Source organism: Molothrus ater, chromosome 2, assembly GCF_012460135.2.
Source record: "Molothrus ater isolate BHLD 08-10-18 breed brown headed cowbird chromosome 2, BPBGC_Mater_1.1, whole genome shotgun sequence".
In the NCBI taxonomy this organism is placed as follows: domain Eukaryota; kingdom Metazoa; phylum Chordata; class Aves; order Passeriformes; family Icteridae; genus Molothrus; species Molothrus ater.
Window position 1 is genome coordinate 101,857,760 of NC_050479.2, and position 13,262 is coordinate 101,871,021.

Here is a 13,262-nt window from a genome sequence, read left to right on the forward strand (position 1 = left end):
GCAGTGATATTTTTTTCTTACCTTTCAACCCTTAGGAATGTGATTTCCACAAAATTCAAATTTATGCAGAGAATTTAAAAGGCTCTAGTTGAATGTAGCAGTTTGTTTGCCAGGTAGTGTGTGGGATGAAAGTAAATGAGGGGTTTATTAGTTTAATATTATGTGTATTTGAAATGACTTGTGCAGCACGTTGAAAGATAAAACTGTTTTTGTCTGTTTGGAACATTATTGCTAAAAGGGTATATGTTTACATGTGTAATTGGCTGAACTCCAAATTGCAGGCAGAATTTGCTTTGTCTTCCTTTAATTTGTGTGGTTTGGTTCTTCCCTCAGATTTCCTTCCTTGTGTTGCAGAATGTAGGCAGAGACTGTGTAGCAGTTCACAAGCATAAATTATTTTAATTTTCTTCCTGTAGGTATATTCACTGGGGGTGAGATTTCCTCCCATGGATGGTTCAAGCTAAAGCAGTAATTTTTTATATGTGAGCCCTCAAACTCAATTAAAAGCCCTTTCTTTGCTGGATGGCTTGCAAAAGGGAATTTCTTCATCACTTGCTACATTTAAATAGGTGTCTGAAGTGAATTTGTTTTCCACTATAATGTATTAACAGTTCGTTGGTTGGTTGGTTGGTTGGTTTGTTTTGTATAATTTGGTCAGGGAGGGTTTATGGAGCTAAAAAAGAACAAGACAAAATGTATCTCCTACTTCCAGATGTTTCCTTTCAGGTACCAAGTAAGCTGCTTGGACAGGAATCCACCCAGGGCTATTGGGAAAACCCCCAGTCAGCTGGTGGTTGTACCCCTCTGGCCTGGAAGCAGATGAAATTCCACATTTCTTTCAGGGCCAGCACCTCTTAATGTGCAGATAAACTTGCTAGAAACATAACATGTAGGCAGGCTAAGGAGACTTTGTGGCAGGAATCTGTGTCAGTTCAAAATTTACCTTCATTATCCCTGGGGAAAGGTTTCCTATTCCTCACAACACCACCTTGGTGCATCTCCTTCCAAAGCACCACCTTGGTGCATGTCCTTTCCTGGACACAGAGAAACACCTAATGAAGAAGCTGAGACATAGCCATTTCCATGCTAAACTTGGTTCCTCCGGGTCTCCTGTGAATAGAGGTGTGCTCTGAGCAAGCCGAGACCGGGCCGTGCCGCGCGATGATCTCCCGCTGGTACTTTGACCTGGCCGAAGGAAAGTGCGCGCCCTTCTTTTACGGCGGCTGTGGCGGGAACCGGAACAACTTTGACTCGGAGGAATACTGCATGGCGGTCTGTGGCAGCATCAGTAAGTGCCCTCCGCGGCGCCCGCCTCGCTGGGCTCACACTAACCAACCCCAGCCGCGGTCTGTCCACACCTCTGCTCACCACTCGCTCCTCCTCGGCCTCTTGCTAACCTGGCGTGGTAGTGGGTGACTTCTTGGCACTGTAGGTGCTCTCTGAGTTGGGGGCTGAGAGCTTTAACACCTCCTCGGGTGAGGCTTTCACACCCATGTTCTCTCTATTCTCTGTCAAAATGTACTGATGTTTCATGTGTCTGTGTGCACCTACAATGCATGTGCAGGAAAAAACACTAACTTTAGGGAAGCATCAGGTAAGTCTAAAAATAGCTCCTATTTTTAACAGTGTATTCTCAAGTATTTCTGACCTTTTTTTTTCCAAATGTGTATTTGCAGATTTACTTGGTTGAATTCTTCGTGTGTGCTTGCAATGAAAAGGGGAGAAATGGTATTTGATTTTTTTATGTTTCCCTAAGGGCTGTGCTGCACATGGATGTGAATCACCTCCCACTTACTTTAATTCAACCATATGTTATAATGGCTGTTTTTGCTGAAAAAATGGTGTTTGCACTGTTTGAAAGTGGTGGCTTTCTCCACCATACACCATTGAAGCTGATAAATTAGGTCCTACTTTAATCAGATGGGTTCTGTTTTGAGAGCCTCTTGTACAGTCTCCCCCAATCTGCTTTGCAAGCACGTACTCCTGGGAGAGCATCACCTGACATTTACACCTGAGACATTAAAGAGTGACTACATGTCTCACTGCCCTGTCTGCTCGCAGGACATGGAGGAGCAGAACACAAACAGCATCTCAGGGCTCCTTTTAGTAAAAGGTTTTCCAAACCTGGCCTTTTCAGGAGCATTTCCAGTAAGTAGAAGGGTTAAAAATGCACACAAACAAATGAAGGGGTACTATATGTGTCAAGGAGCACAGGAGCTGACCTGTATTTTGTTGGAGCAGAAGCAAGAGCACTCCTGGAGCCAGGATTGCTGAACTGGTGTTCCAGCAGCATTTTGTCTTACGGTCTTCTAGAGCTGTTCATGGCAAAGCTCCAGGGAGGAATCTGCCATGATGGGAGTGAGGAGGATACTTTGTGAACTGTGATCAGCTCCTGCAACCAGACAGAAGATGTAGTGAAGGAGAGATCTGTGCAGGAGGTTGGAGTGAGGTCTAATGCATTTACTGACAGAGGAACATTTTGAACCATTAATTCCTGTGTTAGGTGAGGTGTTTCCAGCGGTCCAAAACACGATTTGTCTCTGATTGCAGCCTCTCTTTGCAGCCTCTCTTTTCTTCTTCTCAGGAGATTCTGCTTTGTCTCATGGAAGTTGTTGTCTGGCTGTGGGTGGTTTTTTCCTCACATTCATTTCAATAAAACAATAAGACTATTACCATTTCCATTATTCTCTTGGTTTATTCTGGAAGTCAAAATTTTTTGGTCTAAGTAATTTTCTCTTTAAGGACAAATGAGTTCGGTTTAGTATTTGAGCTTCTTTGACTCTATTTGCACAACTCAAACTGATTTTTTTATCTCCCATAGGGGTTTTATTCTGCCTTTTTTTTTCCTTCAGTAATTTCTCAAACAGCAGTTGAGTCTATGAGGGTACACTTTCTAAGCTATTTCAGTTATATTTTTATTTGTGGTTTTTAATGTTATGACAGTGTATTCTATACCGTCATCTATACACCTGTATTTTCTGTTCCTGAAGTAACTTTTTCTTTTAGTTTCATGTACTGTTTCTGTCTCACCATGCTGTTTCTCCTTATTCTTCATGTTTTTGCTGAATAGAAATTGTAATGAAAATAATTAGAAGTGCTGAATATAATAAGTTTCATCACTGAAATTATGTCTTGTGTTTAGTACTAATCTAATGTTGCTGAAGGAGGTAGAACGGACACCATTTTTCACCTGAATCTCAAAGAAGAAAAGAAAAACAGTGGAGAATAGTTTTCATCAAGGCCACTCCTGTTCTCTCCTGTCGTTTTTTTCCTCCCACCATCACTCTTAATTTAGTCTTTGTATTTGATTTTTATGCCTTCTCTTCCCCACTTCATTATTATTAATGTACTTATTCCATTCTTTCTTTTCTCTCCAAAGGTCAGATTGTTCTTGCTCCTTTGTGTCCTATTAAAACAAAACAAAAATCAAGTCTCTCTTAGGCAGGAGGAAAGGTGGATGCTAAAGCACATCTTTCCTTTGTCTAGCTATAGTTTGCTTTTCAGGATAAACTAGTAAGATTTTACAGAGTAATATGAAATAGTGAATAGGATTCACTATTAGGATTTTCTTGTATAGTGGGCAAAGGGTGGAAGTGTGGGATGTGAGTCAGATTTTCTGGTAATGAATTGGAATTGGACTGAACCAAAATGTGAGGGTGTTCTGTTATCACAAATGCCCATACACTGTGAAATCTCAATACTAATATCCTGAAGACCTTCTCTTAAAAAAAAAAAAAAAAGAGTTTAAAAGAGTATGTTTTATTCTGTCTTCTTGCTAAGTCTCTAAGTCTCTGGAAAGGTGGATCTGTCCTGTCGTGCAAAGCCCTAAACCACCCTCCATATTGAGTGAATTTGACTGGTGCTCTGAGGTCTGATGGAAATGATTTATCTTTTGGGTAGGAGCTACTGGTGTCATATTTTTTCTCATTTATCATTCAACTCCATAGAAATTGATACATAATTACCTTAGAAATAGAAGGCTTTGAGGCTGGTGTTACCAATTCCTTCAGCCTGTCAGATTACCTGCTCAGTCTCTACAGATTCTTAATAAGAATGTTCAGTACTGTCTGTGGTTTCCATTCAATATGATGATTCACACATCTACTGTGTGGCTGTCCATAGTGGCTTCTTTGAAGTCGTAGAATCTGTCAGGTGTTTGATTTGGATTTAATGGCCTTAGAATGAGTATATATTGACAAGAATAAGGGAACATATTGCTGTTACCAAAGGAAAGATTTCTGTCTTTACTAAAAAGTAACCTATTGTACGAATTTTTTTACTTGTCTGTTAATTGTTGAATTTTAAACATTCTTAAAGTTACAGGAAGTCTATTTTTTTAAATGAGTGCTATCTTGATATTATGTTAATGTTTAATTTTTAACTTGGGAATTTAAAAGCTGGGAAAATACATTTTTTTAAATGTACTTCATTTTTCAGACAGCTCTCCCAGCAGCTCCATCAGCCGTCAGAGCCTGATGTCAGTGAATTCACTGTTTTTTCATTTCTTCCTCATTCAAAGTGGGAGTCAGTTGAACTCTGGTGGCACAGTCAGTTTTTGAAAATTTTTATCATTAAAATGACCTTTTATAAATGGGCTTTTTAAATTTTATGACAGTACTGAATTTCTGTGGCTCACAGCAGAGGGAACCAACAGGGTTCAGTGTTTTCAGTTCCCTACTTCCTTGCATAAACCCTGAAACTTAGTAGGAAGTTTAAATGATGACACATGTGGTTTTATTTTTGATCATTTAGAGCAGTATCACAGCTTTTTGGGTGAATTTAGGTAAAAATAGTATTTATTCTCTAGACTAAATACTGTGAACTTCCAAACTTGCTGAATCTCTCAGTGATTTTTAAGGGGCAGATGCTGTCCACTTTAATTTTTCTTCAGAGCTGTATTGCAAATAAAGATCTGTACCTTTTACTAGCAGCAGCTTACAAGAAGATACTCCTGTTGTCAGTCATTTCCTTTATCCATTGTTTGTTTGTTTGGGATGTTGACATCTCCCTAGTTAGCAAGAAGTGAAATATTTTGGCAGCTGAAGTTGCATGCCAACTTCTAGTGTCTAAGGCATTAAAGAACTGTGACTTCTAATAACATAAATTGTTAATTTTGACTACGACCTTTAGTGGATGCAAGTGACTAATTTCTGTTTCCACAGTTTCTTCATCTCTAGAAATTTTTACTTTTATTTCACCTTTGAACCACACATGTTGTACTAGACCTTTTAATAAGTAAGTGGGTGAAGTTTAGGATTCAAAAAAGAAATAATGCAAACGTTTTCATATTCAAAACTTAGACTACTACTAATTTCAAACACAAATAATTTAATTAGCATAAGGTATTGCTGTGGGCAATGTTTGCTGTGACTTGTTTTGCTGAGTCTAATCACAGCATTTTTTGTTTTGGTTCTTTGTACTCTGTGGAACTTGATGACTCTTGTTTACAACCCTGGCAGAAGTCATGTTCAGGAAAATACTTTTGTCTTGTATTTGTTCTCATTTGATCCACACATGAAGAATGTAATGGTTTTTTTTCCTCTCATAAATATTTAAACTTATGAGAAGTTGAAAGAGAATGACCTTGCACTCAAGTATTGCAAAGATGCTTGAGGAGGTTTTGCTTTGGGGACCTCCTCCCAATCAAGAAGTGCATCAAAGAACTTGGAGACGTGTGATCAAGCCATTAATGGATGAATGTTGAATGGATATCAGCCAAGCAAAATTGTATTTGTCAGAGTTGGTGAAAAGGAGGGTATTCATGGAAGGTTTGATTGCCAAGTTCTAGCTGTGAATGGGTAGGAAATGTATCTTGAAGTTCTTACTCAGGAGGATTTTATATGAGAAAATTCAACTTAGACCTAGTTTAGATGGCGAGTAGCACCTTTAGTTAAAATAATGGATTGGGAGCAACAAGAGTATGAGATGTTTTGTTGGGTGGGTTTTTTCTCTCCAAGGAGTTTTTGAGGAATTTCACTAAACTCTTTCAAGCTGCCTGTTGTTTGATGCCATACCAATTACTTAAATTCTAACATATTAAAGGAAAACAGAATCAGTCTTTGCAAAGTAGGGGTTGGATATACTGCATAGCGAGGGGACTATTGCTCACTTTGCTTGAATTACCATAAATGCAAACCTTTCCACTTTTCACAGCTGCCTCCTAGTTACTCAACAGGAAGGCTGGCTGTTAGTGCAAGCTCGCTGATTATTTCCAGCCTTTGTAGGGATATTTTAAATCAAAGTTATTACAAATGAAGTAACTATCTGTGAAGCCACACTGTTGCTAAGGGAAGGATTTAAGGTATTTCATTAGGTACTGTGAGGTCCATAAGTGCTTTAAAAGGGATTTGCATTCACATTTATATGTTACAATTTATCTTTTAAAAATAAACTTATGTACAAAGCATGTAACTTTGCAAAGGGTGTTTTGGTGGCTAACACGCTTTATTCATTGCCAGGCTTTTTTTTCATACTTGGAATTTTTCTTTTGGCAGCAGTTTCTAACCTGTTTCAAGAACATTGTTTTGTTCACTCTGCAGAGCTTCTCACGGTTTATAAAATGGGGTAAGAGAGGGGGAAGAAATCTTGATGCATTTTTATGTACTTGCTCTGTGTAACATGTTCATCTAAACCCTGTTTCTGTGTCTTCCTCTGAGGCTAAATAGATGGCTGTATTCCAGTGGAAATTAGAACAGATGCTTCTTTATTATTCCATCTAAAATTTTCCCATACTAAAGTAGAAATTCTTCTTTTCCTCTTCCTCCCCTCCCTGTCTCCACCTTCAAATTTTACGTCAGTCCCTACCACAGCTGCTAGCACTCCTGATGCTGTTGACAAATACTTGGAGACACCTGGAGATGAGAATGAACATGCCCATTTCCAGAAGGCCAAGGAGAGGCTTGAAGCTAAGCATCGCGAAAGAATGTCTCAGGTAAGGGGAGATCTGTTTATTCCTAAGTGTGTGAGTTTGTCTGTCAAGTGATAAGTGATCCTTCATCTTCTTATTTCCCAAGGCTTCATCCAGGTTGCAGTGCCCTGCAGTTTGCAATGCTGTAAACACATCATTTACTGCCTCTCTTGACTCTTGTCTAAGAATTCAGCTGTCTGACACATTTATGGTTGTGTCACCACTGCGATCATAAGTCGCTACAGTTAGTAGAAAGATTAAAAGAAAAAAACCCCTGTAAAAATGTCTCTCATCTTGGTGGGAAAATGTTTGTCTTGTGAGATTATTAATGTTTCAAAGTACAGAACTTGGCCTCTCTCTTAATTGTCCTTCCCTTGGAGCAGCTGAGGGAAGATGGTTTGTGTTGAGCGTTTTCTCTGTGTACCCTGGGGGGGTAGTGTAAGATCACATATGTTCATCTAATGGTTTTGAGCCTCAAGGTAACATGATATGCATCTAAAGTCAAAGAAAAGAGGAAAAACTGGTGCTTTTGAACTAAAAATCCAAACTGAATCAACCCTTTTCTTTCCCTTCAACCAAAGAGATTTGTGTAGCCTGAAACTGTACCCATGTTTTAATCCAGTGAGAGATGAGTTACCCACTCTCTCAGAAACAGGATTTATAATAGCAATGCCAATAAAAATGGTCATAGTTCTGCTTTAATAACAACAAAGAAAAATATAAGAGGTTTAAAAGAAAGCATATATTTTGAGAATGAAAAATCCACAAAAAATGAATGTAGTATAATTCAGATGTACTTCATATACACGTGCAGCTAATTTACTGTATTTTTTCATTATAACTTTGTTCCCTTGATGGGATTTCAGTGTGTCTGTCTGTTACTGATTCATTACTAGCCTTTAGTTCTCTGCTAAAATGTTATTCCAAAAATCAAAATAAAATGTTACGAATGAAATTAAATTAAGCTCTTATTATACATCCATGCCTATTGGTACCGTAGCTGTGCCTGGCAGTTCCCTAATAAATTGGGCAGCTCATCTTACCTAAAGCACTCATCCAGTTTGGTGCAAGACACATACTGAGAATATGACATGTCATAGATAGGAAGGTAGGTGCTCCTAATCTGCCTGGGAAGTCTTGAAGCACAAACAATCTGTCTCCTCTTTAAACAGAGAAAATAGAGACAATTTAATGGAGAGAGAATCTGGAGAATAAAAAAAGGTACATAGCCTACCTAGCAGAGTAGTGACCCTGCCTTAGCTAGGCATGCGGAGGGTTGGTGAATAATACAATCACCATCCCATCATTCCTTCCCCTCAAAACAACCTTTTTGTAAAAAATGCTGTTGAGGTGGGTTTCTTGAAAGCAAAGGGTAATCTCTGCAGATTTCCTTGGCATAGTCTTCAGATTCTCACTGTGGTTCCATGTTTTTCTCCAAAATCCCGGTATGTAAAGGTTAAGCTGCATAATTAGGGGCAGTATTTGGGTGAGCTGTTGTATTTCTGTTTTACCATGAGCTTCTGGAGGACCCTGTCAACTGATGGGTGTGATTCAGAGGTTTGACTGAAACTGGAGCTGGTGCCCTCATTAGCACATTTCCAGCCATTCTTCTTGTCAGCACTGGGCACACAGGGGGTGAGGCCATTCAGCTGCCCCCTCCTGCAATGTCAGTCCTCCAAAAACAAGTCAAACACTCTGGCCAGTTCAGCAACCTAAGTCAGCCCTGGTAAGAAGAAGAAGTATGATAGATACATTAAAAAAAATTAATCTTTAAGTTGCCTAAGCTGCTTATGAAATCACATCTTAAAGGACATGTGTTTTGAAGTACACAGACCCTCTGCAGAGCTTTAAAGATCAGAAAGATCTTCATGGAAGATCTAGAAGGGAAAGGTAATTTTTAGAAACTTAAGTTATTATTTGTACAGTATTGAACTAGCCTCTCCATGTTAACATGTCAAATGTTTTAAAGATAGGAGATGCTAGTAGAAAAGCCAGCTAGTTCACCATTCTGTGTTTCCTCACATAAACATCTATGTCCAATGCCACTGGTTTCCTCTTCTGGCAATTTATTTTAAAATGGCTTTTTACATTTTATTTAAAATCAGGTATGTTCTTAATATAAAATCCAAATATATATGTAGCTGAAAATTAATGTGGAGCTCTTACTTGTTATGTTAAAAATAATGCTGAATAAGTTAATCTTTGCTGTCAGTGATTTTCTCGGTAAAAAGAAAAGGTAACAAGTGAGAGTCACTAGCCAAGTCTTCCAGCTGCACCAGACTTTTTTTTTAATTCAAAGTCCAGTTCTTTCAAAGCTGAAAAGTGTAGGCTTAGAAAGCAGCAGAAGTGCCCATTTTTCTTCTAATAAAAAAAGAAAAAATGATTAAGTAATTCTTTAATCCTGATAAATGTCATAATCTGAAATAGATTGATTTGTCCACAAAATACAGATAATTTGTTTCATTTAATAAAAAGTCTAGTTTAAATATAGTATTGGGTTTGGTGCACACCTTATTTTGCAACAGTTATTTAACTAAGAAAAAAAACAGATGCATTCTAGTTGACATGAAAAATGTAATCATCTAAGGAGTAGGGAAGTTTATCACTAAACTTGAAGTGAAATACTTTAAAACATGTCATCAGGGAAAATGTAAATATTCTGCATATCCTTTTTCTGAGATTTCCCTTAATTTACCATGAAATTCTGACAACTTGTGTTCCTTTTTCTCTTGTATAAAGATGTTCACACAAGCAGAGACCAAGATTCTGTCAGTGGTTATGTCACATCATTGTTCACAGCTCATGAAAGACTTTTAGTAGGGAAGTTTGACTCTGTGGTGACCTGATGCACCTCTGGTTCAGACTCTTTCAATCTCTTGTGCTCTAAAGTGTCCATCTCTTTAGACTACAGATCCTGAAAGTTTCTGCACCACACCAGAAGCAACAAGGCTTATAAACTTTCCTATTTTACAAGAAGTACTGTAAGGAGAATTATGTCCATACAAAATTTTAAGTTTTTCCCAAGAATTAATAATGCAGCCTCAATAGCAGGAAAACTGCATTCCCATGCAAACAGGGGTAACCAATCATTGATGCATGTGTAACCTTTAAATGTTTGCTGTTCTTGAAAAGAAAACAGGGAGAGGTTATGTTAACTGATTCCAAGGTGTCATGGTTCTTGTTTTGGAACAATTCCCCTTTTTCTCTTTCTCTTTTCATTTTGTTAATGGCTGTACAGCTCCCTTACTTAATTAGTTGCTGCTAAATAGCCTGATGAACCAGATACCAAACTTTACTCAAGGGAGCAGTATATTTATACATTTCTCTCCTAAGACATCCTGTGACATCCTCATGTCTTAAATTTGCTCTTCCTTTAGCTGTCTATGATATTTTTGGAATTGTAGCACGTAGAATACTTATGATAGCAACTTAATGATACCTTGTGTCCTAGAATAGTTTTGCTTCTTGGAAGTTTATTTCCAAAGCAAACATCTAAAAATACTGCAGTTCTCAACCAGCCTGAACAGGTCTGGTGTTTGTTCAAGATTTTTATTTTTTTTTTGATCATTGCATGCCAGTTATTCTAATGTCCTGGATACATCTTCAGCTGATTTTTAGTCCCAGTGACACTGTAGAATCACAGAATGGTTTGAGTTGGAGGGACCTTAAAGATCATTTAGTTCCATCCCCCTGCCATGGGCAGGGGCACCTTCCAGTACATCAGATTGCTTAAAATCCCATCTAGACTTGAACATTTCCAGGGATGGGGCATCCACAACTTCTCTGGGGAACCTGTCCCAGGGTCTCACCACCCTCAGAGTAAAGGATTTCTAATATTGAATTGAAATCTACTTTCTTTCAGTTTACAACCATTCCTCCTTATCACTACACACTTTGAAAAGTCCCCTCTCCTGCCTTCATGAAGGCCCCCTTTAGACAATGTAGGGCTGCTATAAGGTCTCCCTGAAGTCTTCTCCAGACTCAGGAACCCCAAATCTCTCACCCCTGGCCTCAGAGGAGATGCTCCAATCCTTTATCATCTTTATGGTCCTCTTCTAGACCCACTCAAGCAGGTTGATGTGCATCTTGTGTTGGGCCCCAGAGCTGGATGCAGCACTGCAGGTGGGGTCTCATCAGAGCAGAGCAGAGGGACAGAATGCCTTCCTCAACCTGCTGTCCATGGTGTTTTGGAGACAGGATACACTGGGCTTCCTGGGCTCTGAGCACACATGGCTAGCTCATATTTGGTTTTTCATCCACCAGGACACTCAAGTTCTTTTTCCCAGGGCTTCTCTCAGTCCATTCATTGCCCAGCCCATACTGATTTTGGGATTGCCCCAGCCCTGGTGCAGGAGCCCACACATGGCCCTGTTGAACTTGAACCTGTGGTTTTCCCAGGCCTGCCCCTCAAGCCTGTCCAGGAGGTCTCTCTGAATGACATCCCTGCCCTGTAGAGTGTCAATCACACCACTGACCTTGCTGTCACCTAACTGAGATTGCTCTCATTCCTGCTCTCATGTCCTCAACAAAGATGTAAATAATACCCAGTTATGTATTCCCTAGATTCCACCATCTCTACTACAGTGTGTGGGAAGCTGTTTCCTTCCTTAAAACTGTCCAGTTGTAGTCAGGACTCTTTGGAGAGGTTTAACGATATTACCAGAAAAAAGGTCAAGACTTAAGTGTGGAAAAAAAGCCCTTGACAAAGACAGACACCCTTTTGGCACGACTGTGACCATTCTCACTAAGCCAGCCTTCAGGCAAGTACCTCTGCTGGCCTGATTGTTCTAACCCAAATGCCTGCCATAAATTCTTCTCTTGCAGATATGCTTTTTTGCCCTAGTGTAAAAAATGGGAGTGAATTCAGCTGCTTCAATGCATAATGACATTTTTGTACTTAGCATCTCTTAATAATGAATGACATTTTCCATACTGCCTCTTTCCCTCTTACTGTCCCTTGAAGCCCAATTTCAAAAAGCATCTGCCAGGCTCTAAGGCCTGAGTTTTGAAGAAGATTGACTTTGAAATGGCTTGCTGCCTATATCTCAAACAGAAGCTGTTACTTTCCCTGTGCAAAGCCTCCAACCCTTGAAGAGCCCTAAATCTGTATGTTTTTCATAGGTCTGTGCTGTCAACAGAGGAGAAAAGGTTTTTAAGTGCAGAGGCCAAGTTCAGCCTTCTTCTGTACCTATTTAACTGAGGAATTTTTTCTCCTTCTTGCTCTTTGGGGCTCTCTGTAGCACTGTGGCTTATTTCTCACTCACAAATCCCTGAAGTGATGAACTTTGTTGGTAGCAGGAGTTCCCTGTGGGTGGTAGCATGGGCCATGGATATCTGTACCTTCAGTTGGTTAGCACACACATACAGATGCTCTCAAGCATTGAAGTCTTCTCAGTTACAAAAATCTGTCACTCAGGTCACAGCAGTCTTTACAGGAATATTGTTTCTGCAAACAGCCAAAACAGCCATGTCATTCTGGTTTTTTTCCAAAACCTTTCAGTTTTGTGGCACCAGAGCTGAAGTCTGAGGCCACTAATTTACATCCCTCCCAACTAGCTGGTATAGGCTGTCAGTTTATCATCCTGCCTTCCAAGCCTTAAAAGATTTAATGAAATAAAATGGACAGAGACAGTGCTGGTGTAGCCAAAGGTCCTCTTAATCACATTACCCACAGTGCTTATTTTTGTCATGGAGATTAGCAGAGGGTTAGTTTGGGGGATAAAGATGGCAAGGCAACTCTTGTTCTGAAAATCCCTAACTGCTCTTTCAGAGTAAAAAAATTAGGCAGATGTCAGAGATGTGATTTTAAGACAGAAAGGGAGAAGAGGAAGAAGAAAATCATAAAGTTGTTAATCTAGGCCAATGTTCAAGCTTGAGCACATCATTGTAGTTTATGACTTGGCTTAATGCCATAGTTTCTGGGCCTTCTGTAAATTCACATCCTGTTGCTATCCTCTCTAATCACAGAGGAGCCAAGAGAACTAACTCTGTGAATAAAACAGAAAGAACCCTGAATATTCACTCAAATATGGGTTCAAATATTCCTAGAACAGGATAAAACCCAGAAGTGGTTAGATGTTGATACCAAAGACTTGATGTATTTTATTTGAAAGAGAAGAAAAGAAAAGAAAGAAAGAGAAAAGAAAGAAAAGAAAAAGAAGAGAGAAAAGAAAAGAAAGAAAAGAGAAAAGAAAAGAAGAAAGAGGGAGGCAGACAGGGAGAGTGACAGAAATGAAGTAGAAGCATATCACCCTCCATGGGTCCCAGTGATGTCTCATTGTTCCTCTCTATCTGATTGTCTTGGAGGTGAGGTCCCCTGCTGAAAAGCATAGAGTTCCATGGATTAATATACATT

At 39.3% G+C, this 13,262-nt stretch overlaps 1 protein-coding gene across 4 annotated transcripts in view; it reads left to right on the plus strand.

Annotated features, from left to right (window-relative positions):
• APP (amyloid beta precursor protein) overlaps window positions 1–13,262 on the plus strand; it is a 208,467-nt gene that overhangs the window by 135,350 nt on the left and 59,855 nt on the right. For 2 of the 4 annotated variants that reach the window (XM_036378886.2, XM_036378877.2), the window contains exons 7-8: window positions 1,121–1,288; window positions 6,798–6,931. In XM_036378886.2, the coding sequence (XP_036234779.1) occupies window positions 1,121–1,288; window positions 6,798–6,931 (302 nt within the window). The remainder of the gene's footprint in view (window positions 1–1,120; window positions 1,289–6,797; window positions 6,932–13,262) is intronic. The other 2 variants (XM_036378904.2, XM_036378894.2) reach the window with 1 other exon arrangement.